The following is a 27,705-nucleotide window of genomic DNA, read 5'->3' on the forward strand; positions in this document are numbered from 1 at the left end:
TGTTCCCTGCTGGGACCTGTCCATCCACCTGCCTCACCTCTCACCTCACAGCAGGGAGAGCCTGGCACCAATGGCCAGGTGCGAGCACAGCTCTGTAGCCGAGTGAGTATCCCTTGGCAGGTGTGACCTACCTGCAATGTCTAATCTGACACCCAGAGGCCCCAGCAAGAGGCAGGCACCCTGGAATGTGCAGGGAACACTGGCTTCCTACTCTGTCACCACACTTGTTGTGGCACCTTGGGCAAGTCACCTTCCTTCTCTGAGCCTCTATTTTCCCTTCTATGAAATGAGTAGTAATAATAAGGTCCTATATATATGCCTTGTATTGTAGTAAGAAGCAGACGTTATAAAGTTGGGAAAGCTCATGCCACGTGGACAGACAGTTGATACGTCTCATACTCTGGAGTAGGAAGCCTTTGGTTCAAATCCTGGCTCTACTGCTTCCTAGCTGGGTATCCTGTCCGAGCCCGTTTTTTCTTCCACAAAATGGGAACAACGGTGGTCCTGACATTGGAGAGCTGCCATGAGAATGAAATGAGAGAACAATGACAGTGCCTAGGTCACAGCTGCCTTGTGAGTTATTCCACCTGAAGTGCAGGGAAGGGTGCTCAGCACACAGAAACACCCACGTTGGTGGCCCAGCCTCAGGAGAGCTGTCCCAAGCTAGGCTAGTCTTTGCATGTAGAGCCCACGCTGTGACCTCTTGCCGGAAATCTTGAAACCTCCCTGTGTGTCTTGCCTTTCCCTCTCTGCTATCCCTGCTTGGCATAGTTAGGCAAGGTGGACTGGATCCAGCCATTCATGGCCCCAGGCGGGGATGGGGCTCTGGGTGTGAGGACCCAGACCTGCAACCCCACCCCCAGGCTTCCGGAGTCCTCTGCCCTTCCTGGGAAACTGACAGAGCCAACCTGCCACTGAGTCTGGCATCAACACCCATGGGGTCAAGGGTCAGATGCAGGGCAGGGGAGGAGCTGAGGGGACAAGCCTTGGACCTGAGAGGGGAAGGACGAAACCACTAAGCCACAAACCACAGGTGCTGACTCATGACCTCCGCTGGGCACTATAAAGGAGCCAGCCCAGGGGCTTCCTGCAGCCGCAGGGACGAGCTGGCTGGACGATGGCCCAGGGGACAGTGATCCATGTGGCCCCAGAGCAGCCCACCTATGCCGTATGTGTGCTGGGTACCGAGACTCAGCTAGATGTCTATGGGTGAGCAGGGGACATCCTGGGGGTGGGGAGCAGGTCCAGTGACACTGGACGAACAGGCTCTGCTGAGTGTGTGGTTGGCTCGGGCTACAGGCTCCAGCCTCTGTGGCCGCTGCCGGGGGAGGAGCTGAAAAGAGAAGACTTGAGCAGCCCTGGGACGTGCCCAGACTCAGAGCAGTGGTTTTGTTTTTGTTTTTGTTTTTTTGCCATGCACAGTGGGAGTTCCTTGAGTCCTCACCACAAATGAAGCATAACAAAATGGAAGCTCAGAGAGGGTCTGTGACTTGCCTGAGATCACACAGCAAGTGCCCTGGAAGCAAGGCCAGACCCTGAGCATCATGACCCATACCTGGTTCATAGTGCAGTGTGCTTCCCCCACCCGCCCAGCCAAGCCTCCCTTCGTGGGTGTGTGACAGCACGGGTGCGATGAGACAGGCTCTGACATGGGAGAGGCTGAGGTGGGAAAGCTGGCCCTGCTGTTGGCTAGCTGGGAGGCCTTGGGCAACTGAGCCTCAGTTTCCTCTTCTGTGAAATGGGAATAATACCCAGTTCGTAGGATGGTTAAAGATATTAAATGTGAAAAACCATGGAAGCGTTTGTTCAGTACTTAGTTCAGTTGCTGGGCATATTCATCCATTCATTCAACAAATACTGATGCAGTACCTACTATGTGCCTAGCCCTGTGTCCGAATCTGGTTGAATCAGGCGGTCTAGGAACACTCTTGGCAGGTGCATGTGGTTGGCCTCATTGTTGTTGTTGTTAGTAATAGTACGGGCAGCCCCTGGCTTCCTCCATCCCAGGCTGGGCATCTGTGGTCCTAGAATGGCACCCGCAGGAACATCTGGGACATTTCCTTGGATGTGTCGCTTGATGCCTGAACCTGGGCAGCGGGCGAACAGCAGTCGATGTCTGGGTGGCTTCCTGGGACGAGGAGGGGAGGCAGGAGGCTGAGGGGGTGAGGAGTAAAGGACAAAGGGAGAGCCTGCTGTCAGCTGAGGGCTCCTCCTGCAGTGAGACACGGCACCCTGGCATTCCTCACCCTGAAGGTTGTACAGAACAATGGCTGACACTTACATCATGCTTCCTACACAAACCTCATTCAGCAGCCTTCTGAGGTGGGCAATGCCATTATTCCTCTTTACAGGAGGTGAACCGAGGCTCTGAGAGGTTATGTAACCCACCTGAAGCCACACAGCTAGTCGGGTGGAGGGAGCCAGGATTCAAACCCAGGCAGCCTGAGTCCCAGACCCCTCCTTCCACTTCGGTCCTTGGACCAGTCGTTCCCGTTACTTCGAACCAGTCCTTCCCAGCAGTCCTCAGCCAGCACCTTTGTCACCTGTCCTGCACAGCCACCACCCTCACTGCGGCCTGACTTCTCTTCCTAAAACACAGCTGGTTGGCACCCCCTCTCAGCAGCACAGCCCCGTGACCCCCTCCCAGCACACGCATGCCTGCACGGCTCTGCTCGAGTCGTGTTCCTCTGCCCCTGGGCTCAGAGCCCCAAGGGGTAAAGGATACGCAGGTGTGGAGGCAGGAACAGACCACACAGCGTGGGCACCAAGCCCAGAGCTGCCCCTACAACCCTACCGGTGATTTTCACTCTGTTTGGAAAGCACTTTCCCGGGAACAGGAAATACCTTGATTACATTCAAACAAAATCCCACTGACCTGAGATGAATATGGAAACCTGTCGAGGGCGCTCTGTGATGCTCATGGCTGGGGCCAGGGCAGTAAGTATCCTGAGCCCGGGTCTACTATGTGCCAGGCCCTTTGTGGTGATTTGTAATCTTCGCAGGAGCCCTACAAGGTAAACATTGTCATATTTAAGAGACGAGTAATCTGAGGCTTCAAGAGGTGAAAACATCTACCCAAGTGAGGCAAGTTCAAGGTGGCAAAGCCAGGGGATCTAAACCCAGTGCTGTCTGATCCTAAACCCACCTGCCTCCCCAGCACACTGCCTCTGAGCACTGCAGGCTTGGCCTCACCGGGCACAGCTGCCTGGTTGGTGGAGCTCATGCCGCTTCCACAGGGCTTGGGAGAGGCGCAGAACAGGCGGGGGGTGCAGGAGGCACCAACCACAGAAGACGGTGAGCATCCTGAAGCTGCCAGTGGTGGGTTTCTCCTCTTCCTCCCGAGGTCGCCTTCTCAATTGGAGACCCCTTGATGTGACAGTGGGGAGCACCGATAAGTCTGTTCATGTCTCTGAGCCTCAGTTTCCCCATCTGACCGAGAGGGTGTCTGTGAGGGCTGAAGACAGTGATTGGAAAGCCCCGGCCGGTGGCAGGCCCATCTGTCTGCACCCTTCTCCCTGTCCTGGTGAGGAAGCCACGTGGGACAGGGCACGCCCAGGCAACAGTGCTCCCTGTCCCGAAGCCTTTAGCGTCCTCACCTCTAGTGCCTCGAGTCAGAAACCTGCACACTCCTCTCCCTCAGCCCACTGGGTCTGTGCATGCCGGGATAATCCCACCACTTCTGTGGCTGTTCCTCATAAGAAAACAGCAATAGCAGTAATGCTTTATTTACCCTGCTTTGTGCATCATTTCACAGTCCCCTCAGAGTCCAGCCAAATTCTGTAAAATAGGAATAACAGTGCCCCTGAAACCGGTACACATGTCCCCTCACAGGGAAAAGGGGATTTGCAAATAGGATTAAGGATTTTGAGATGAGGAAATTATCTGGGTGGGGCTAATGTGACCACAAGAGTCTTTGTAAGAGGGAGGTGGGAGGGGCATAGTGAGAGCAGGTGGATGATGGAAGCAGAGGCTGCAGTGATGTAATTGTTGGAAGGGGCCGTGAGCTGAGGAATGCAGGTGACCTCTAGAAGCTGCGAAAGGCAAGGAATGGAGTCTCTCCAGCCTCTACAAGGGAACACAACCCCACCGACACCTTGACTTCAGCCTTGTGAATTTTGGCCCTGTGAAACCCATTTTTAAACTTCTGATCTCCCAAACTGTAAGATAACACATTTGTATCATTAATTTTTTTTTGTTTATTTCATTGAGAGATAGAAATCATGTTATTTTAAGCAATGAGGTCTGTGGTACTTTCTTACAGCAGCGACAGGAAACCGCACACCCTCTCCCTTCCATACGTACATGCAAGTTCTCTCATTCTGCCTTACCTAAGATCCTGTTCTCTCAAGTGATGGGTGGTGGGTTCCAGAGAGGTGGCAGGTAATCAAAACAACACTGGAAACCCAAATCAGTTTCTTCTTTAGAAATAAGAAAAAACAAGTGACAAGTTCTCATAGATTGATAGAAGCCTCACCAGTTTTTGCCTTATCATGTGGATACGAACAGCAAAAGGTGAACCTATAAAGATATCTTTTCCTATCTTAAGCAGAAAAAGTCACTGGGAGTCTAGTCAAGACACGAGCTCACAACTAGTAGATACATTATTTGCCTTCTCTGTTCAGGAATTTGGCATTTTGTTGCCTTGGTGACATTTCAGGCTTGGCACATTCTCCTGTCCTGACGGTGGTGCCCGGGTTGTCTTGACCTCTACTGAGGTCAATTGTCTGCTGGATTTCATTGTTGCTATTGGGAAGTTTGCTTTCAGTCTGATTGTTCTTCCTTCGTGGGTGGTCTGACTTTTCTTTCCAGATACCTTTAAGAGCTAGCTTCTCTTTGTCTTTAGTGTTCTTCAGTTTAACTACTGCAGTGTGTGTGTATATGTGTGTGTGTGTGCGTGTGCCTGGGCATGCATGCACGTCTGTGCACGCACATGCAGAGAAGGGATTCCTTGGAGATTTTCCTTACTTTTCATAATGTCAGCGATGTTTTGAAAAGTATATATGAACCAGATCTAGTTGTTTTGTAGGAGAAAGGCCCTTCAGAGTATGGTCTGCCATAATTCCAGAAACAGAAGTCTGTGTGATTCTTTGTACAGGCACAACCGTGTGTGTGTGTGTGTGTGTGTGTGTGTGTGTGTGTGTGTGTGTGTGTGTGTAGTAAATCTCCGGGAGTGCACACTATTCTATGCACATATCCATGTGTTGTCCCAGTTCCCGTGACAGCTCTCTAGGTCAGGAAACTTCTTTCTGCTTCTCATAATCTCCTGACAACCCCCCTGGTCAGGGTCAGAGCAGCTGCTATCTGGTGTTGACACTTTCAGGGAAAAGGAAGAGCGCTGGGGATAGCCGTGATAGACCTGGCCCGGCCTCACTGTGTCGCTCTGTCCTCCCCGTCTGTGTCTCCCACAGCTCTGCCCCCCAGGGCTGCACGTGTTTTGGCATCAATGCCTCCCCAGGGGTGGTGGTGGATGTGGCCCATGATCCTCCAGCCAAGAAGAATTCGTCAGGCTCCTCCAAGTGGCCCCTGGACCCCGGGCTGGAGGTGAACCTGAGCATGAGGACTGCCAGCAGCAGCATGGGTGACCAGAAGGTGAGTGTGGCAGCCGTGGGGTGGGCTGTGTGCGCGGGGCCAGCAGGTCTCAGCAGGTCAGCCACCCACAGGCTGCCCTGCACTGACCCACAGCCCCCGCCCCTCTCTCTCATAAAGCTCACAATGTCTCGTACCAGCTATAGCATCCTTGTAGGCAATATAGGGGTGCTGGGGGATATTGAGGCCAGGATTTTTGATAAAATTCGTTTATTTGGCAAATGTTTCATAATCACCTGGTACGTGCCAAGCACTGCCAGGCACTGAAGATACAGGAATAAATAAGACAGGGGAGGCTGCAGCCTTTATGGAGCTTCCATCCTATGGCTAAGAGCACTGGATACCATACTGGTAAACAATGACAGATGCTGGCGAGTGCTATGAAGTCCCCAGCCAGGCAGCCCTGGCAGCTGCGGTCCATGCTGGGGTATTCGCTTCTGGTGGCTACCATAACAGATAGCGCAAACAATTGCCTTAAAACAAGTTCTGGAGGACAGCACTCTGAAAGCAAAGGTGTCAGCAGGGCCACGCTCCCTCCGGGGGACCTCCAGTGGGGTCAGTTCTTTGCCTCTTCCAGTGTCTGGTGGCTGTTGGCATTCCTAAACTAGGGGCCATCACTTTAGTCTCGAGAGTGGTCACACTGCTTCCTCCTCAGCCTGTCAGATCTCCCTGCACCACCCCCGTCATTGCACTGAAGCCCTGCCCGATAATCCAGGATGATCTCATCTCAAGATCCTTCATATAGCTGCAAAGATCTTTTTTTTCCAAGTAAGGTCACACTTACAGGCTCCAGGGATTAGGATGTGGACATACCTTTTGGGGCACCACCATTTACCACTGCACCCTCATTGGCTGTAGATGGACTCAACAGGACTCTCTGGGGTTGCCATGGAGAGATGGGCCCATGACCATCTGTGGTCATGTAAGCAGTGTAAGTCCCCATTTCCGGGCTTCCATAGGACCCTCATCTATGCATTACAGTCATCGGAGTGTTCTACTGCCCCTCTATTCCCAGCAGTTGGGGGTAGTCCTGAGAGGCTGAGGTCACTTCTTACCTCTCCTTGTCTCCTCAGCAATCTTCCCTGATCTGGTCCATAGTAGGGGGCCAGTTAGTGTTTGTTGAATGACTCTAAGAGAAGTCATTGGTGGTTTGCTGCTGTCTTATAGGTTCAGATTTCATACTACGGACCCAAGACCAACCAAGTCCAAGCCCTGCTTTACATCACCGGGGTGGGTAAGTGACCAGGATCCTGGAGCACAGCCTCTGGCCGCCTCCACACACAGCCTTTCCCAGGAGAAACCACACTCTGGAGCACCCGTTAGATCGAGCAGAGAAAAAAGGACCACTTCTAGCCAGTCACACATCTGGTAGTTCATAAATGTTCCCTCCCCGGTCAGTGAACCACAAAAAACACAACTGGGGAGAGAAGGCATTTCAGGGAGCTTCAATTTCATCTTAATATTTTGTTTCTCAACTTAGCAAGTGGTACATGAGTTTTCAGCATATGGGTCACTATATCTTTAGACCCTTCAACTACTTATAAGAAAAAAAAAAGGTAGATGAGACCCTATTTTGTGCAATAATATAGACCAGTGTTCCCCAAGTCCCATCTTCACCATTTGTGCCATATCAATGATTGACCTAGACTCATATTTCCTTAATAGTCTGCTTTAAAGTATATTTTTTTAACTTGACCTCATCTTGAACAATAATACAATGGCATTATTATTATTTGAATATGCACTGAATCTATGAACTGCATGTGAAAGCTATGGGTGTCATTTCATTAATGAATTTCACCCCTTATTATACATTTATTTCATGAATACATTTTTCAACAATAATAATGGTGGTGATACTAAAACACTAACTCTATCCCAGGCACTGTGCTAATAAGATCTTACATTTAAACCTTACAACAAGCCAATGAAATTGGTACTATTATCCCATTTTACAGATGAGAAAACCGGGGGCACGAGAGGTGAACAGACTTGCCCCAGGTCACTCAGCTGGTTAGGGAAGGCCTAGCCACTGAGCATGATGCTGCCCTAGCCCCACTCTGACATGTTTAAAAGGTCACCTGGGTCAATCCCACACTGTGAGCTTGCAAGGTCACTATACCACGATTCTATGGGATTGGAATGACAGTGTGGGTTTTCATGTATTCTAATAAGGGAGGAAGAATTTAGAAATGCCACTTGGACAGAGTGGGGTGTGCTTGGGGCCATGGTCTGCCCCCAGAGCAGTCACAATACACCTAAGAAAGAGCCAGGTGGGGTTGAGGTAACCACTGCCCACCCCAAGGTCACTGGGGGCTGGGTTGGGGCTAGAGGCCTTTGAGAGCCTGGCAAGGTACCCTTGAAGGGGTGTCACACCAAAACATTCCATTGGAGAGGCCGGGAATTCTTTCTGAAACCCCCGAGGGTGGCCAGATATGCTGGTTTGGTTGGCATCAGAGCTGTGGTGTGCCCCCCCCCCAAAGGAGAATAAGTGTGGTCAGAAGCCCCACCTCTGTGGTCTGAATTGTAGTCGGACTTCTTCTTGGGGGACATACAAGTGTCTTTGAACCTGCATCTCCTCTGAAGGGGAGAGAGGCATTGGTACAGTTTCCTGGGGAAAGGATTGTTCATCGGGGCCAGGCTCAACGCCCCCACCCTGTACTCTTACCAACCCTCTCCTCTTACTTGGTGGGATTTCAGAAATCTCCTTGAGTGCAGACATCACCCGCACTGGCAAAGGGAAGCCGACCAAAGCCAGGAAGAACCAGGTACGTTAGGTGTGCTTAACCTTGACTGACACCCGAAAGACTCCCTGTAACTCCGCGGAATTTTTCTCTAACGCCCCCTGGTGGTGATGGGGTGAATGGCGGTTTGTCTGACATGTTAACTGGAATTGGAAGACACATTTAAAACCACCCTTACCATTTTGGTTTACCTATTTCCCATCTCTTTTACAAAACTAGGTTTTTGCTAGTTGTGAGCTTAGAGACTGTGTTGCCCTACAAACTGGAAATGACTATCACCCAGTTAATGCACAACAGAGAAAAAGTTTGCAAGAGGGTCTCTACCCTGGCACAAAAGTCCCCTACCCCAGGTTTTGACTGGTAGGAGAGATTCCCAAGATGCTGTTCACATGGGGTGAATAATAGAGAAAGGAAGAAGTGGCATAGGGCAAGGGAAGGAAGGAGCCAGGTTGGTACAAGGAGTATATGTTACAGAAAGAGGTGGTGGTGACTATAAGTCCATGGATGAACCTCGGGATGTCCCTGAACACTCAAAAGCCTCCTGCACAATTTTATGCTGCATAGCCTTTAGGAGGATATGACTTGACAAAGGAGTAAGATCCTTTGTTGGGTCAGTCCAAAGTCGGGGAAGAATTACAGCTCTGGAAATGGAATAGATCTTACCTCTCACCCCAAACGCGGCCATTCCTCAAGGGTGAACACGCCCCTACCAACAAAAGACGTCACCACTATTAGGGAGGGGCCCCTTCATTTGCTTTAATCTTTGGATAGATAGGAACTGGCTGCTAAGAACAGTACCCATCCTTTGGTGAGTGAGTAATTAAGAGTTCCCATAAGAGTAACTGTTTAGATTAGAATCTTGGCACTAATATGTAGCTCAGTTTGGTTTGCCAGTCCAATAGTTTTTAAAAGCTGTTAAAAAAAAATATTACTGTTGTGGGATCCTTTTTTTTTTTTTTTAAGTGGATGAATTGCATTTTTGGTGAATTTGCTGATGGCTTTTGGGGCAAGCAGAAATCTATTTTTGGGGACTAAAGAATGACCTAATGTGGGAGCAGGATACACAAATTGGGTGAGGCTACTGAGACGCTGGGGCCAGGTGGCTGTGCTTCCTCAGGACGCACGGGCTTTCTCAAGTGTGTCTCATCTCTGCTGGGTGGCCACAGAGGACCTGGACCTGGGGCCCCCGTGGGCAAGGCGCCATCCTGCTGGTGAACTGCGACAAAGACAACTCCAAATCTTCCACCACGGACTGTGTGGATGACCAGGTGCTAGGCAGAGAAGGTAAAGACCGCCAAGGACAATGGGAGTAGAGCTTCATCTTTTTTGTAAAGCCCTTTGTCCTGAACCTTGTCACTGCCCTCAGAAAGCGGGGTTATTGGAAGCATGTCTTTGTTAGCGTGTCCATTGTCTAGGAAGGAGAAGGAATAGTCAAGGGTCTTGAGAGGGCAGGCGACCTGCCCAAGACCACACAGCAGCCAGAGAAGAATTAGGACCAACTCTAAGCCCCAGTGTCTCCCCTGGGCCCCACTTTCCATGCCCCGGCCTGTTGCCCAACCCAAACCTTGCTCTTGGGTCAAACCTGGGGCCCAAAATCATTCAAAAAGAAAGCCTAACTACTTCCCCAAGTTCATGTCCGAGCAGCTCAGAAGCCCTGCCGTATGCCGGGTGCTTCAGAGTTATTCATTCATCTGATTCTTTGACATAAGGCTAAGAAGTATGTCCTGTCTTCCTCCCTGCCTTCTCGATGGGGAAACCGAGGCATGGGGAAGTCAAGCCGCCATTTACTCAAGGTCACACAGCTAGGAAGTTGTAGGCTCAGGATTTAGACCTGGGGGTCCCGGTACCAGGCCTGGTTTAAGGGCACAAGGATGGTGGGGGGGGGCAGGGTTCCTGCCTGCGCACCCCTGAAGTATGGCCAGGATGGAAGGCACATCTCCCACTTGCCTTCGAGAAGGGCGTGAAGGGGGTGAGGGCAGCCAGCTAGGGGAATGGTTGTGACCTTCCCAGGGAATTGGTAGGCTATTGTAGAAAGAGATGCATGCATTTGGCCTGGCCAGGTGCCAGGGGGCAGACAGCCTCTGCACAGTGCCTGGCAGACAGTAATTAATAGCCACATGGCCAGTACCCTTTGTGGCCACTCCCAGGATGCCCAGTGCTGTAATAAGCACTTTGTACAGATGACCTCACTCTTCCCTCTGCGTGGGCACTACTCTCAGCCCTGTTTACTGATGAGGAAACAGAGGCCCCGAGAGCTGAAATAACTCCCCTAAGCCCACCCACATCCAGGGTTCAAACCCTGCCGACCGCAGTGCCTCAGCCCTGTGACTATTGTCCAGCCTCTGGCTATTGTCCAGCTTGGATCTACCCACGCCTTTGTCACCCGTTATTCTAGTTGGTTCACAAACTTCACTTCCCACTCAGGCCCAGGGGAGAAACCTTTCCACTTACTCATTTCACAAATAGCACCAGGCACCTGCTGTGTGCTAGCCATTGTTCTAGCACACAGGTTTTCTGGGTTCCAGGAGCTGGGGACAGAGCAGAGAATGAGATAAATAAGGTCCCAGCTCTGCAGAGTTGACATCCTAAGCTCATCCCAGTGGGAGAGGACCGTAAACTTGATTAACTCTGATTCCAAAATGAAAAACATCATTTAAATACTGGAAAGGGCATAAAGGAAATAAACCCAGCTGACATGGTAAAGGGTGGTCTGGTAGTGGGGAGGGCGGGGTCTCAGGAGCCTGTGTCCCAGGCCACACCTTCTTGTTCCAGACCCGCAGGACATGTCCCTGGTGACCCTGAGCACAAAGACCCCCCGAGACTTCTTCACCAAGCATCAGCTGGTGCTCCACGTGGCCAAGTCCGAGATGGACAAAGTCCGAGTGTTTCAAGCCAGTCGTGAGTTGTCCTTGGCCGTCATTTTGATGTTTCCTTACAGCCCCTTCACACCCCTTTTGGCAAATAATTTCTGAGCACCTATTGTGTGCCAGGTTCTAGGAATCGAGGATAGAGTAGTAAGCAAGATGGACAACGTCTGTGCCCACTACCTCCTATAAAAGGCCCACAGACAAAATGCAAACAGACTAACAAGATGACGTCCGGAGCCAGTGAGCTCTGAGAAGGGAATAACTTCCCTCCCAAGGACTGTTGTAATCCATAGCCATTCTTTGTGTGTCTCTCTGTCTCTCTCTATCTCTGTCTCTCTATGTCTCTCTGTCTCTCTCTCTCTTACACACACACACACACACACACACACACACACACACAGGACTCTTGATTAAGGAGATTTTTGAATCCAAGTTGACTGCATGTGTTAGGTTATCATTTGGTCTCCAACATCCTGCCAATCAAAGCCATCGGTAAGTTCTCAGCAGCTCATGAGCACCAGCTATTAAGTAAGTGCCAGGCTGGGTTCTAGGCACGGGGCACAGTGCAAAGACCATAATAAAGTCCCTGCCCTTGTGTCGCTTTCATCTCAGAGGGTTGAGAGAGATGGTGTGTATAATCATTAAGTAAAACACTTAGTACATCAGATGGCGTTAAATGCAACAGAGAGGACTGGAACAGGGAAGAGAACGTGGGTGAAGGGTGGAGTCAGGGGGTGGGGGAAGAGAGTAATCAGGAAAGGTGTTCCCCCTAAGGTGTCATTTGAACAGAAGGAGGTATGGGAACAGCCACATGGAAATCCTGGAGAAGGACATTCCAGGCAGAGGAAACTGCAAGTGCAAAGGTCCTGAGGCAGGAGAGTGTTTGTGGGCTGGAGGAATGCAGGGTCACCAGTGTGTCTGGAGCACACCGTGCAAAGGTTAAGGCTGTAGATGAGGGTGGAGAAGAAAAGAAAGAGGGGCCAGGCCAGATTAGGTGGGCATGGGATGACTTCGGCTTCTCTCTTGAAGGAGGTGGGAGAAGCTATCTGCGAGTTTTGTGCAGAGGTGTGAGCTGATCTAGACCAAAGTGATTTGACCAACATCTTCCAAGGCATCACCTCTTCCTGGAAGCCTTCCCTGGTCCTCTGGGCTTCTCTCCATCACAACACTTACTACCACCTGTGATTTTGACTGTCTTTGCTCCTACCTACTCACCCAGGAGACTGCATTCCCTGGGGACTAGGGCTGTGATTGCCTTCTTGGTCTCCCCAGGTGTCAGCTGAGAGCAGGCGCTCAGGAATGAATGAATGAATTAATTAATTACTAATGATGAATGGACCATACTAAATATTAGTCTTCCTATAAAGTTGGAAGTGACTCAGACACTTCTGTCACTCCAATCCCGGACCCCCAGGCTGGGTCGGGGTAGGGGAGTTATGTCCTAGTTGAGGCTTTAGTCTCTTTCTCTTAAGGGGATGCCAGGGGTGACATGCAGGCCTAGGAGAAGACAGGGTCTTCAGAGGTCAGGACGCCGACCTGAGCCTCCCCTGCTCTCTCCTAGGAGGCAAACAGCGCCCCACGTACCAAGAGATCCTGGGGCCCGAGAAGCCCTCGTACACCCTGCAGCTCCCCGGAGGCCAGTACAGCACAGACTTCTACGTGGAGGGCCTCGCTTTCCCAGACGCCAACTTCCCAGGCCTCATTTCCCTCACCATCTCCCTGCTGGACACGTCCAACCCGGTAGGCCAAGGGGGCAGCAGATGGGGACCTGGGCTTCCAGGCAGTGTCCCCCTGGGGATGGGTGCAGAGCGCATCAGGGGAGGGGTGGTAGGTGTTGGGCCCCGGTTTCAGTGAGAGTCCCTCCCTGCAGGAGTTTCCCAAGAACCTGGTGTTCCAAGATAGTGTGGTCTTCCGTGTGGCCCCCTGGATCATGACCCCCAACACTCAGCCCGCGAAGGAGGTGTATGTGTGCAGGTGAGGGGCCTTGCGTGCTGGGGGCAGGCGCCAGGAGCCCGGGGTTCTGGCCGCAGGCCCACTGTGTGCTTGTTGTGTGAATAGGGAACAGTTATAATCCCTAGTGCCACACGCTGAGGGCTTGTGACTTCTTTGGAACCACTCAGAGGCCGGGGAGATTACTGTGGGTATTTCTGCTGCGGCCCTGTTGCCCTGATGCAGGCTGAGGGCTGCTTTTAGCCCCTGGGGCCCATAGAGTTTGCTAGACCTGCAAGATGAGAACCCCCAGTCCACGATTTTCTCAGACTGTGGCCTTGGACCTTCTGAACCAGAAACTTCCCGGGGACTTGTTTAAAATGCACATTCCTGGCCGACCTCTGACTTGTTGGGTCCTGCATCTGGGGATGGGCCATCTGCATTGACAAGCTGCTCTGGGAAGCCTCAGTGTCCAGTCTGCAGGCTAAGAGCCCCTATTAAGTATGCTGGGGTGTCAGGGGGTCCCTCCCTCCTCCTCTTCTGTCTGCTTCAGGGGCAGAAGGGGTCAGAGTGGAAGTTGGTAGTCAGACACAGGCTGTAAGCCAGAGAGGCCTGGGTTCAAATCCCAGTGCTGTCCCTGGAGGCATGACCTTGAACATTGGCCTCCCGGCTCTGTCTTCTCCTCGGTGAAACAGTATCCACTAGTTCCTTTCATGGATTGTCAGAAAGGTTTAACGAGATGTTTGATCAGAGCAGAGACAGGACAAGCCAGGCGTCTCCCTTCAGGCCACATGGGCACCCACTGCGTGCCTCCCCACTTCCGGCCAGGCTAGGGACCCTAGGGACCTGGCAGGGGCCTGGCGGGGGTCCGGCTTGCCCCTTCAGATCTGGGCCAAGGACACTAGCCACTGAATTCAGAACACTAAGGACCTTCTCGCCTGCTCTTTCTAGGATATTTGGAAATGAGGACTTTGTGAATTCATTGACTACTCTGGCCAGAAAGGCCAAGTGCAAGCTGACCATCTGCCCCATGGAGGAGAACATGCAGGATCGGTGGATGCAGGTTCGTGGCGCTGTGGGGGAGCAGACGGGAACGCCTAGGATGAGTGCCCCTTAGGTCAAGGGCCCCTGGGGGACCCTAGCCCCAGGGGGCTCAGCCTAGCACCTTGCTGGCCACCCTTCCTCTGATGGACAGGGAGTTGGGAGCCTCTGACTATCCTCGCATAAGGGCAAGTGATTCAATTGATATTTACTGCAGGCTGCGGTACACCCACCCAGTCACCAGAATGATAAGCCACCTTCTTGTTTAAAAACTCTCAGATGACCTCCAAAAAAGATTTAGAGTTCAGAGGCCCTTCCTCCCAGCCGGCCTTCTGGGCTGGGCGACCAGCTTGAGCCCCTCCCCTGCTCCAGCACTGTCCATGGCTCCTGTCTCTCCCTCCTCAGCCTGCCTCCAGGGCCCCGTCCCCAATCTGGCTGCCCGCGCCCACCCCCGGCGCCAGCCTGCCGTCACACAGGTGACCCTGTATCCCCATTCTGTAGCCATGCCAGGCTCCCCCTCCATGCCATGAGTGCCCTGAGGGCAGAGACTGGGCCTCACTCATCTCAGCACCCCAGTGCCTGGCATCAGGCGGTGCCAGCGAAACCGGACTTTCTTGCTATGCCCTTGCTTTGCCTGGAGACTCTACCCTGCCAAGCCTTTCACCCTGCTCCCCCCTCAAACACACCGCTATCCCTTTGCTCGGACCGCCCTCTCCATTCTCCAGGATCTCACAGCTCGTTTGTGCAAACACAGGACGACAAGCTAGGCTCCCTCAGAGTCCCTCCTCTGGGACCAGCATCCCGCATGAACTTGTCCTTGACCACAAGGGGCAGACAGTATAGGTGGTCCACCCCCCCATCCCCACACTGGGTGCCAGGACCCAGGCGGCTGGCACACCAGCCTCCCTCCCACTCGCTTTGCCCAGGATGAAATAGAGATCGGCTACATCCAAGCCCCACACAAGACGCTGCCGGTCGTCTTCGACTCTCCGAGGAACAGAAACCTGAAGGAGTTCCCCCTCAAATGCCTGCTGGTAGGTGCTGGCGGGGACACCAGCGTCTGAAACCCCCTTGCCTTGAGGTCTCCTTCTTCATCGCCTGTCTCCCTCCATCCCCTCCCGCCATGCTGAGCGTCCCGGCTCCCACAGGTGCGGGTCCTGCTCACGCAGCGATCACGCTCTTGGGCCGTGTTTTGTTCCTGCGCACTCAAGATCACGCACGTGGGCCATGTTATTTTGTGTTATAACCGTGGGGAGGGCTGGCTCTTCCTTTTCCAAAGCCCTTTCCAGCTGTGAGCTCACCTTATCCTCAAGATAATCCTGCTGAGCCTGACCAGGCGGTGGCGCAGTGGCTAGAGTGTTGGACTGGGATGCGGAAGGATCCAGGTTCAAGACCCCGAGGTCACCAGTTTGAGCACGGGCTCATCTGGCTTGAGCAAAAAAAAAAAAAAAAAAAAAAAAAAAAAAAAAGCTCACCAGCTTGGACCCAAGGTCACTGGCTCGAGCAAGGGGTTACTCAGTCTGCTGAAGGCCCACGGTCAAGGCACATATGAGAAAGCAATCAATGAACAACTAAGGTGTCGCAAGGAAAAACTGATGGTTGATGCTTCTCATCTCTCTCTGTTCCTGTCTGTCCCTATCTATCCCTCTCTCTGACTCTCTATCTCTCCCTATAACAAAAAAAAGAAAAAGAAGAAGATAATCCTGCTGAGGACGTTGTTCAGGCATGGGCAGGCTTGCTCCATGGAAGATGCTCTTGCTGTGAGGGGGGGTTGGGGGGGGAGCCAAGACCAGAACCTTCCCAGCATCCAACTGGAGCCTCTGTCTTTTGGGTGGGGTCTGGCCTTCAGGGGGCTCTATCTGGGATGAGGGGGTGGTTCCAAGTTCATAGTGGTCATTTCCTAGGTGTGACTTTATCAGCCGAAGACTTTACATGTGTTGGGATGGGGGTGGGTTGACATGTTGTTAAATCACGCTTGACTAGCTTGGCAGGTTTGTGCACACTCGGCTGAGAATTATTACTGAGCATGCGCTGACACATTTACTTCGTCCCACAACCTCTAATGCAGATGCTCTCACTGGGCCCATTTTATAGATGAAGAAATGGAGGCTCAGAGAGGTAAAGCAGCTTTTCGAAGGTCACACAGAAAGAGAAGGGAAAAGCTGGAATTCAAACCAGGCCAGTCTGCCTCCGTGAGCACACTCTTTTTCTTTTTTAATTTTTCCATTGATTTGAGAGAGAGTGGAAAGGGGAGAGGGAGAGAGAAGAGAGAAGCATCAACTTGTTTCACTTAGTTGTTCCATTTAGTTGTGTACTCATTGATTGCTTCTCCTAAGTGCCCTGACCGGGGGTCAGACCCACAACCTCTGATGTGCTGAGTTGATGCTCTATCCACTGATCCACCCAGCCGGGGCCTCTGTGAGCACATTCTTCACCACCTTGCCTCTGTGTTCTCCCAGGAAGGGCCAGGCCTGCACTCTGAGCCTCCATAGCCCCTTGACTTCAAGCACCCAGGGAAAATGGAGGAAAGAATGGGGTGCAAGGGTTGCTATGATGAATGGCTCTCTGTGGTGCCAGTTCCATACCAGTCTAAACTGAATCCTGCCCCCTGTGCCAGGTGCAATGCTCGTGGCCAGGGCCAGGCAGGTTCACACTGGACTTGGGCAGACCACAGAAGAACCACAGAGCTGAAAGGCACTGAGGCATCCCCGTTTGCTGGGTTCTCACAACAGCAGGCAAACAAACAGGCAGGGGACAACCCTGTTTCTCTCGTCGGCGGGCAAGCAATCCACACCCAGGGAACGTACCGGTGGCCTTATTTGAGGTTTACACACACGTGGCTTCCTGCCACCTACTCACACACTAATCATGCAAAGTGCTTGCAGCTGGAAAACAAGCAAGCGAGCCTAACACAGCTGTTTTCCTTACACTTTCCAAAGAGCACTCTGCACCCCAAGGGAAGGGGAGGTGGCTCCGCCCACACTGGAGGCTCTGAAAGGAAACCTAACTTGAACTCAGCAGCCTGTCCAAGCCTCGCTTCTCTCCTGTGCTGAGTGGTGCAGGCGCAGAGATTCTGTCCAGTTCACGGTGTCTCTCTGCTACAGAATCAGGTTCGTCCTGTTTGAGGAGCAACAGGAAACATTAGCCAGATGCCCCTGAGACTTTGGCCCTTCTCCTGGTTTCAGTTCGACTCTGTTCAGTGGGCTCCTCTCCTGCTTCGATATTCTAAGTGTGACAAAGGCCAGATTCTCTGACTCCATGAGCCAAACCTCCAGAGTCCTGTGGATGGATAGACAGACACCTAAACCTAGACAATGGCCTCTTAGCCAAGCGCACCTGCACTGTTCCAACTCGAATCACTTGGGAAAAGCATCGGAATAGAATGGAAACTCATCAACAGGCAGCGCCCCTCCCCTTCCTTCCCCAACCTCACCAAGGCTCACTTTCCCTGCCCCTCACCTGGCCTCCTTCCTGTTCTTCAAACATGCTCAACTTGTACTCACCTCAAGTGGCCCTTGCGATGCTGTTCCCTCTGCTTGCAATGCTTTTCCCGGTTCACATGTCTGGCTGCTTGTTTCTCCACCTTCAGGTCTCTGCTTCAGTGCCCTCTTCCTGAGGCCATCCTGAGTGCTGTGCGGGGGGGAGGGGGGGGGGCACAGGCGATCTCAGACTCTGACCTTTGGGAGAGGCAGGCACCATCCCCCCGGGGCGGGGGGAGAGTGATGGGGGAACAGGAGATGGGATGGGAACAGGGGTCAGCAAGCAGTTCTTTCTGGGGCAAGTGTGAGATATTTAGCGAACATCTGCATGGGAAGTCAGAGAACCATGGGCCCACGTGTGGAGTGTGGGGGAGAAGTGCAGGCTGGAGAGATCATCGTGGGTTGTCAGCACACTGGGCAGCACTTCATGAGACTGGGCGAGGTCACCAAAGGAGGGAGTGAAACCAGAGAACAAAAGGAGACAAGGGCTGGCCCTGCACCCCCCTAACCCCTTCTCCCTTCTCCCTCCCCCCACCAACCCTGCACAGGAGAGTGAGAAACAATGCTGAGGTAGGTCCCAAGAGTGCACGGGGTCCCGAAGGCCGAGAGTAAAAAGTGTGTGGAGGCCCTGGCCGGTTGGCTCAGCGGTAGAGCGTCAGCCTAGCGTGCGGAGGACCCGGGTTCGATTCCCGGCCAGGGCACACAGGAGAAGCGCCCATTTGCTTCTCCACCCCTCCGCCGTGCTTTCCTCTCTGTCTCTCTCTTCCCCTCCCGCAGCCAAGGCTCCACTGGAGCAAAGATGGCCCGGGCGCTGGGGATGGCTCTGTGGCCTCTGCCTCAGGCGCTACAGTGGCTCTGGTTGCAACATGGCGACCCCCCCCCCACAGGGGCAGAGCATCGCCCCCTGGTGGGCAGAGCGTCGCCCCATGGTGGGCGTGCCGGGTGGATCCCGGTCGGGCGCATGCGGGAGTCTGTCTGACTGTCTCTCCCTGTTTCCAGCTTCAGAAAAATGAAAAAAAAAAAAAAAAAAAGTGTGTGGAGCACGTGGGTGTGACCAGCTGGCGCAGACGCTGCTGGACTGCAGGAAGAGAAGGCCTGGGCCTCACCTGCTGGGTTTAGCTGTGTGACCATGAAGGCCTCAATGAGAGCAGTTTTGATGACACAGGTTAGAAGTCAGGTTGGCATGGGTTTCAGAGAGAAAGGAAGGACAAGACTTGGGAAGGATGGTTTTTATTTTATTTTTCTTATTTTTTTATTTTTTTTCCGAAGCTGGAAATGGGGAGAGACAGTCAGACAGACTCCCGCATGCGCCCGACCGGGATCCACCCGGCACACCCACCAGGGGCGACGCTCTGCCCACCAGGGGGCGATGCTCTGCCCCTCCGGGGGGGTCGCCATGTTGCGACCAGAGCCACTCTAGCGCCTGGGGCAGAGGCCAAGGAGCCATCTCCAGCGCCCGGGCCATCTTTGCTCCAATGGAGCCTTGGCTGCGGGAGGGGAAGAGAGAGACAGAGAGGAAGGAGGGGGTGGGGGTGGAGAAGCAGATGGGCGCTTCTCCTATGTGCCCTGGCCGGGAATCGAACCCGTGTCCCCCACACGCCAGGCCGATGCTCTACCGCTGAGCCAACCGGCCAGGGCAGGATGGTTTTTAAATTTGTGGAGTCACAGACATCCTTGAGAAGATTTATCTTCCCAGAAAAATGCACCCAAGCTTGCAATTTGGAATCTTTTTGCAGGGTGTCCGTGGACCCCATGAAGCTGCAGGGTACAGATCATCGATTGTCTAGAAAAGCTAGAGCCAGTGCAGGATGATAGCCCCTCAAACACCTCCACATCCCAGTCCCCAAGGCCGGATGCTGAAGAGACATTGCAGGTGTGATTAAATTAGGGATCTGGAGATGGGGAGATTACCTTGGATTATCTGGGTGGACCCTATGTAATCATATCGCTCCTTGTAAGGAGAAAGATAGGTCAGGGTGGGAGGAGCCACGTGATGATGGGAACAGGTTGGAGATGGAGGAAGAGGCCACCAGCCATGGTGGCTACAAGAAGCTGAGGAAGGCCAGGAAATGGATTCTACCCTCAGAATCTCCCGAAGGAACCAGCCTGGCCACACACCTTGATTTTAGCTCTGGGAAACTTTCAGACTTGTGATCTCCAGAACTGTGAAGGGATAAATGTAAATTGTGTTAAGCCACTAGATTTTAAAACACACACACACACACACACACACACACACACACACACATTTTTTTAGAGAGAGAAGGAGAAAAGAGAAAGAGAAAGAGAGATTGATTTGTTGTTCCACCTATTTATGCGTTCATTGATTGTTTCTTGTATGTGCCCTGACCAGGGATCGAACCCACAACCTTAGCCTATCAGGATGACATGCTAACCAATTGAGCTACCAGGCCAGGGCCTAAGCTACTAGATTTAATATGGCTGCAGTGAAAACAAATACAGTGGTCCATGGGGGGGGGGGGGGGTTAGGTTCCAAAACCCCCTGTGATAGGCGAAAATCCGCGAAGTAGCTACCTTATATTTATTTTATTATTCATATATATTTTAAGGCCTTATAAACCCTTCTCACACTTTCATAAACCTTTCCTACACTGTTGTTAACCTTTCCCTCACTCTTTTTTTTTATTTTTTTATAGAGACAGAAAGAGAGTCAGAGAGAGGGATAGATAGGGATGGACAGACAGGAACGGAGAGAGATGAGAAGCATCAATCATCAGTTTTTTTGTTGTTGTTGTGGCATTTCAGTTGTTCATTGATTGATTTCTCATACGTGCCTTGACCAGGGGGCTACAGCTGACTGAGTAACCCCTTGCTCGAGCCAGCGACCTTGGGTCCAAGCTGGTGAGCTTTGCTCAAACCAGATGAACCTGCGCTCAAGCTGGTGACCTCAGGGTCTCGAACCTGAGTCCTCTGCATCCCAGTCCAATGCTCTGTCCACCGCCTGGTCAGGCTCCCTCACTCTTATCAACACGTTCTATGCATTTTTCATATGTGCGAGTCTTTGTCTATTCATCTGCTTACACTACATATTTTATTTCGATTTAATATTTTTTAATGTTTTAATTAATGTTCTTTTATATTTTCTCAATTTTTAGGCTAGAAAATGCTTATTTTACTGCAAAAATAATTAAAATAATAAATATATAAAAATGCCTATATAATGCAAAATTCCACGATATAGCTAAAAATCCACGATACAAAATTAGATATATACAATTTTATTTCTTTTTTTTTCTTTTTTTTTTTTTTTTTTTGTATTTTTCTAAAGCTGGAAACGGGGAGAGATAGTCAGACAGACTCCTGCATGCGCCCGACCGGGATCCACCCGGCACACCCACCAGGGGCAACGCTCTGCCCACCAGGGGGCGATGCTCTGCCCCTCCGGGGCGTCACTCTGCGGCGACCAGAGCCACTCTAGCGCCTGGGGCAGAGGCCAAGGAGCCATCCCCAGCACCCGGGCCATCTTTTGCTCCAATGGAGCCTTGGCTGCGGGAGGGGAAGAGAGAGACAGAGAGGAAGGAGGGGTGGGGGTGGAGAAGCAAATGGGCGCTTCTCCTATGTGCCCTGGCTGGGAATCGAACCTGGGTTCCTCACATGCCAGGCCGATGCTCTACCGCTGAGCCAACCGGCCAGGGCCTAGATATATACAATTTTAAAATCCTCAATACAGTGACACCGCAAAAAGTGAGCCGCGATATGGCGAGGGACGACTGTATAGGGGGCAAGAGCTGCCTCGCCCACCCAGTCTTTTCATGAAAATCTATAAGGAGGTATCACAGCTGTTCATGGAAGCTCGTTTCAGCCCCAGGTCAGGGTGAGGACCGAGAGAGCTTGCCATAGAGACAGCTCAAATCCTGGTTCTTCCACTAGCTGGCTGTGGGATCTGAAGAAGAGAAATCTCTTCTCTGCAAAATGAAGGTGACAGTGACATTCCCTGGCTTCATTAGTATGCCCTGGCTTGTAGCTAGGTTTACGAAGCAGCCGGTCGGCGTGAGGGACTCACCAAACGCTCACGCCTTTTGTTGCCCACCTGACTCGGTGTTCCTTCAACATTACACAGTCCTGGATCTGCAATAGACCAGCTGCTGGCGGTTACTATATTCTGTCCTGTGACCAAGTTAACTTTTAACCTAGGATCCCGTCCTCTCTTCCACTGGGGACTAAGTTCTCTTAACTCTTGGCACGTGCTTCTCCATTCTCAGGGTCCAGATTTTGGCTACGTGACTCGAAGCCTCCCCCCCGAAGATGTGACCAGCCTCGACTCTTTTGGGAACCTGGAAGTGAGCCCCCCAGTCACAGTGGGGAAGAAGAAATACCCACTGGGCAGGATTCTCATCGGGGACAGCAGCTACCCCAGGTAAGGAGAAGGGGGCAGCAAGGGGTGACCAGCACCCGGGGACGCCATGGAAAAGCAGAGGCCCGAGTGTAAACCTTTCCTCCTTGCTCCCAACCCAAGAGGGCTCAACAAACTTTAGGGCATGTGAGAGGAATCAAAGTATAAGGCAAGGAATTCAGGCTTAGGATCCCCATAGACCCAAGTTCAACTTCCAGCACTGCCATTTTACACTCTTTCAGCCAGTGAATATTTCTGAGCACCTACTATGTGCCAGGCACTATGCTAGGAGGTGGGAAGGAATGTAGCCATGACCATGAAAGACAAGTTCCCACTCCTATTGTAGTGGGGGAGAAACAGAAAAGTAAACAAATAAGATCATTTCAAATAGTGATGAGAACAAAAAGGGAAGGAGCAGTAGAGGAGCTGGCATTGTTAGGGTGACCAGGGAGGGCCTCTCTGAAGAGGAGGCTATTGAACTGGATCCTTATGACAAGGAGGACATGGCTGCATAAAGGTCTGGGGTAGAGGGTTCCTGGCAAAGGAGCATGTGCAGAGGCCCTGAGGCAGAGATGCACTTTTCATATTCAAGAAGGCCAGGGTGGCTAAAACAGATCGAGCAAAAAGAAGAGTAAAGGGCTATATCATAAAGGACCTTGGAGGCAAGAGCAAAGAGAAAACTGAAACTCCGAACGGTGAGGGGACATCCCCAAGGCCACACAGCTAACAAGAGATCGCCAACTCAGGTGGGATCTGCTCCAAACCCCATGTTTATTCACATCAGCATCTAGGCTGAATCATCAGGCAGTGCCTTCTGAGGCTAAGCTCTGGTCCTATTTATCTTACTGATTCCATGCCTCAGTTTCCCCAATAAAACTGGGATAAAAATTCCTAAATTCCTTCAATGTAAGGGATATAATTAAAGGCAGCCCAGGCTCCTGAATTCCTTTCCTGACTCCTTTGCCAGGCCTCCAGTCCCACAGAGACCTCCCTGCTGACCCCTCCCCGCATCCTCCCCTAACACCCTTCTCTCCTGTGTGGGCAGCGACAAGAGCCTGGAGATGCACCAGGCCCTGCAGGACTTCCTTGCTGCGCAGCGGGTGCAGGCTCCTGTGAAACTCTACTCCGACTGGCTGACAGTGGGCCACGTGGACGAATTCCTGAGCTTCGTTCCTGCAGTACACAAGAAGGTGCAATCTGGGGCTGCCTGAAGGAAGCCACATGCCTCCTTCCTGGGTTCCCAAGTCCGGCTCTGTACTCTGCCTGGGAGGCCTGACCTGACATGTCTGACTCTATTTCCCAGGAGGGGGCAGGGAGGGGGCAGCCAGCCTAGCTCCAAGCCCATACTCCCTGCACCCTCTGCATAGCCCTCCTCCTTGGGAGCCCCAGGGGCAAAGCTGGCCTCTGACCCCAGTGTTTCCGCCTCCAGGGCTTCCGGCTGCTCCTGGCCAGCCCCAGGTCCTGCTACCAACTGTTCCAGGAGCAGCTGAAGGCGGGCCATGGGGAGGCTCTGCTGTTCGACGGGATCAAGGGTAAGTGGCCATGCCTTATTCTTCCATTTGGATACCCTCCTCGGCCTTCATGTGGTCTCCTATTGCCAGATGGAATCATTCAGGCATTGGCTATCTTCTATTTTTTTTTTTTTTTTTTGTATTTTTCTGAAGCTGGAAACGGGGAGAGACAGTCAGACAGACTCCCGCATGCGCCCGACCGGGATCCACCCGGCACGCCCACCAGGGGCGACGCTCTGCCCACCAGGGGGCGATGCTCTGCCCCTCAGGGGCATCGCTCTGTTGCGACCAGAGCCACTCTAGCGCCTGGGGCAGAGGCCAAGGAGCCATCCCCAGTGCCCGGGCCATCTTTTGCTCCAATGGAGCCTTGGCTGCGGGAGGGGAAGAGAGAGACAGAGAGGAAGGAGGGGGGGCTGGAGAAGCAAATGGGCGCCTCTCCTATGTGCCCTGGCCGGGAATCGAACCCGGGTCCCCCGCACGCCAGGCCGACGCTCTACCGCTGAGCCAACCGGCCAGGGCCGCATTGGCTATCTTCTGAGTACCTACTATGTGTCAAGCACTGTGCTAAGTGCTGAGGTTGCTGCATGAACAGGGCCCTCAGGGTTCACAGTCCAGGGGAAGTGAGTCAAGAAAACAACTACAAGTGGGCGTTGTGGGATATCTGGGAAGAGCTCAAGGAAGGCTTCCTGGAGGAAGCAAAGACCAAGCCAGGGCATGAGGGATGAGCAGCAGTTGGCCAAGGGATTGAGGTGGTGGGATGAGAAGGAGAAAGATATTCCAGACAGAGGGAATAGTGAATGCAAAGGCTCACAGAAGCAGAAGGAAGCATGATGTTTTCGAGAAACTGAAGAAAAGTTTAGTCTGGCCAGAGAACAGTATAAAATTTTTTTTTTTCAGTGAAATCCATAGATACAGGCCAGGGTTCGAGGCTGGGGAGTCTCAATGGCTGACAGTTTTCACCTAGTATCTGTAATATGTCGTGTGGCATTGGGCAGTGGTCTGACCTCTGTTTGCTCTTCAGTAAACAAGATCCCTTTGGTGATAAGAGACTTTCAAGAGTGAGAGTGACCATTTGAATGAGAACTTACCTTGATAAAAACCTGTGTGTTAGAAATTATTGCTCCTCCATTTTATAGATGGGAAAATTGAGTCCCCACTGCTGACTAGGATGAGGGAAGTGGACTTCTGAATTCATCTGCACTTTTTTGTTTGTTTTTCTTTATAACAGGAAAAAAACAGCAGAAAATAAAGGACATTCTGTCAAACAAGAAATTGAAAGAACATAACTCATATGTGGAGGTACCAGCCTGGGTGCCCAGGACGATGCCACAGCCTGGGCAGAGCTGAAGCCCCCCAACCCACAGCTCCCTTCCCTGAGATTAGAGCTGATACCCCCACCCCTGCCCCTGCCCCCGTCCCACAAGGCAGAGACTTCCGGGGCGTCATGCTGGCTCAGCGGTGCACAGCCTGGGATTTGGGGAAATGTGTGGGTGTGAGGACGAGGGGACAGCTCAGTCACCACCACAGGAACACACAAGGAGACACATGGAAAAGAGTCAGGAAAAACAGGTGAACCACTCAGAGACAGGGACAGAGACAGAGGCAGGAGAGAGGCCAAGCGTGAGAGTGACCTAGTGACAGGAAAGACAAGGAGAGAGTGGGGCAAGGGGGCAGACGAGGAGATCATCACTCCCTCCTGACCCTGTCCCTGGTCCTCCCCTGGCCGACCACACGGCCTGTGCTGGCCCCGCCCACCGCCCCGCCCCTCCTCGCCTTTCCCCGCCCCTCCCCCCAGAGCTGCATCGACTGGAACCGGGAGGTGCTGAAGCGGGAGCTGGGCCTGACAGAGCGGGACATCGTGGACATCCCCCAGCTCTTCAAGCTCCAGCCAGACAGCCCAGGGGTTTTCAAGGCCGAAGCCCTTTTCCCAAACATGGTGAGGAAGTGGCCTTCAGAGACGGCCCACCTTGGCCAGCATCCTTGAGTGCGAGCGGCCAGCTGGGCTCTGGGTGTGGGTCCTTGGGCCTTGGTTGTCTCCTCATCCCCTTGGGGTTCTCATGGTCCCCTCTGGCTTACAGAGCCCCATGGGCATCTCACAGGCACCCTGGAAGCGAGAGACTATCGTCACTCCCACTTGACAGATGAGGCACAGAGAGGGCAGGTCTCAGGTACAAGAACACACAGCTGGCAAGAAGTGTGATTCAGAGCCAGGGTCCAGCTGCAGAGCCCACGCTCTAACCACTAGGATGCACTGCCAGGGTGGGCTTTCCTGCCGGGGGTGAGGTAGCAGTGGCAGACAAAAGCACCAGACAAAATGCTCTCAGCTTGAGCTAAGCGCCATGAAGGGAATATAGTTGCGGCACCTTTTCAGACCGGGCGGTCCGGGAAGGCCTCTCTGAGGAGGCAAGATTGGCAGTGCCTGGGCTGGCACTCACCTGTCCATTGGGTAGACTTCTGGGGGGGTCTCACCTTTGTCGAGAACTTTGAGCTCTGACCCCAGCACCATCTTACATCACTGACTGTGTCTTTTCCCGTTCCTCTGTCTCTTCAAAGAACACCCCAGGGCCAGGCAGCAACTTCCCAGTCCTGCGGGGAGCCCTCAGCCACCCTCTCCTGCTGGAGCTGGGGTTACAGTTCAGGAAGGTGCACAGTGGTCTTCCAGCTGGGTTCCCCAGGGCTTCAGGGTTCCAAGGCAGAGCCTCACACCCAGTGGTTTAGCTTTGTTCTGGTTTATGTGCTTAAGTTCTGCAAGAGATTTCGTTTAGAATAAAGGATTCCTTGGCCCCCAGCATTTGTTTCTTCTCCTGTTTAGCCCAGTCAAGAGAGAGAACGGATGCCACGGCTGGGGGCTGAGGCATCTCAAAGGCAGTCATCAGCTATGCTGAGGGCTGACTGTGTGCCTTCCCTGCCTGAGGCCCCTGGAGGAAGGCTCAGCACAAACCTGGACTCTCCTAGGAGCCCACAGTGGGAGGTGGGGGCGTGGGTGTGGAATAGGCAGAGAAAGTAAGAGGGCAGGGCACTCAGTATGCGCTGTCTGAGTGGTGACAGAGAGTCCCCTTCAATGACTCTTGAGCCCTGGAGACCGACTCTGCCCCTACTATGTGCCAGCACAGTGCTCTGCATATGTGTCCTTATTGTCACAGCAATGGAACCGTGTAGGGTTGTTTTGTGGATAAGGCTCAGCGGCAGGGAGAGACTTGCTTCAGATCACACAGCTGCTGAGTGGTAGAGCTGGGATTCAAACCCACACTGGCCTAGAGCCAAACTCCTGGTCTTTCTATCTCACTAGGTCACCTCTCAATATAATGGAGGACACAGTCACTTGCATAAGTTATAACAGATAGAAAGTGCTACAAAAGAGGTCATCACATTCATCCATTCAATAGATATTTATGAAGTGCCTACTATGTGCCAGGCACTGTGCTTGGAGCTATGGGAACACACAGGAGGAACGTGGGGATTCATGGGCACCTTCACAAGTGGGTGGCATTTGAACTAAGCTCAGCTGAGTAACAGAATTGGCCAGAAGGTGATGGTGGGCGGGGGAGGAGCCTGGACCCCAGAGTCTGAAAGACTTGACTGTAAGTCCTAGACTAGCTGGTGGTTTTAGGTAGTCCACTTCACCCATGTGGGCCTCAGTTTTCCTCATCTGTGAAGTGGGGCTGTTATTCCCAAAGGTCAGAAGGAGGAGGAGGCACAGGGATGGTGATGCAGGCTGCACGCGGCCTCCCCTGACCTGGGATCTCACCTGCGCAGGTGAACATGCTGGTGCTGGGGAAGCACCTGGGCATCCCCAAGCCCTTCGGGCCCGTCATCCACGGCCGCTGCTGCCTGGAGGAGAAGGTGCGGTCCCTGCTGGAGCCGCTGGGCCTCCACTGCACCTTCATCGATGACTTCTACTGCTACCACCTGCAGCACGGGGAGATCCACTGCGGGACCAACGTGCGCAGGCAGCCCTTCTCCTTCAAGTGGTGGCACATGGTGCCCTGAGCCGTCCTCCCGCTTGGGAAGCTCCGGGCCAGAGGCTCCGGTTTCCTACAGTGTGGCAATGCAAGAGTTCTTGGGGACATTTTGGCTCCCCAGTGTCTGGCTCCAGACAGTGGCTGCTCCCTTCCCTTGTGTCCCCTCCAGCGACCCCAAGATGTGTTCCGGCATTGCAAACTCAGCTTTGCTGTGAGAAGCAGCAATAAAGTT

At 52.7% G+C, this 27,705-nt stretch overlaps 1 protein-coding gene across 1 annotated transcript; it reads left to right on the forward strand.

Annotated features, from left to right (window-relative positions):
* Positions 1–1,101: 1,101 nt before the first annotated feature.
* On the forward strand, positions 1,102–27,705 carry PADI4 (peptidyl arginine deiminase 4). The gene is made up of 16 exons (XM_066375201.1): positions 1,102–1,209; positions 5,409–5,589; positions 6,754–6,820; positions 8,287–8,354; positions 9,497–9,614; positions 11,103–11,228; positions 12,759–12,937; positions 13,068–13,171; positions 14,078–14,189; positions 15,094–15,201; positions 21,870–22,024; positions 23,046–23,190; positions 23,430–23,532; positions 24,740–24,810; positions 25,307–25,447; positions 27,268–27,705. The coding sequence occupies exons 1-16, from the start codon at positions 1,118–1,120 to the stop codon at positions 27,499–27,501; spliced, it is 2,004 nt and encodes a 667-aa protein (XP_066231298.1). The 5' UTR covers positions 1,102–1,117; the 3' UTR covers positions 27,502–27,705.

Source organism: Saccopteryx leptura, chromosome 3, assembly GCF_036850995.1.
Source record: "Saccopteryx leptura isolate mSacLep1 chromosome 3, mSacLep1_pri_phased_curated, whole genome shotgun sequence".
In the NCBI taxonomy this organism is placed as follows: domain Eukaryota; kingdom Metazoa; phylum Chordata; class Mammalia; order Chiroptera; family Emballonuridae; genus Saccopteryx; species Saccopteryx leptura.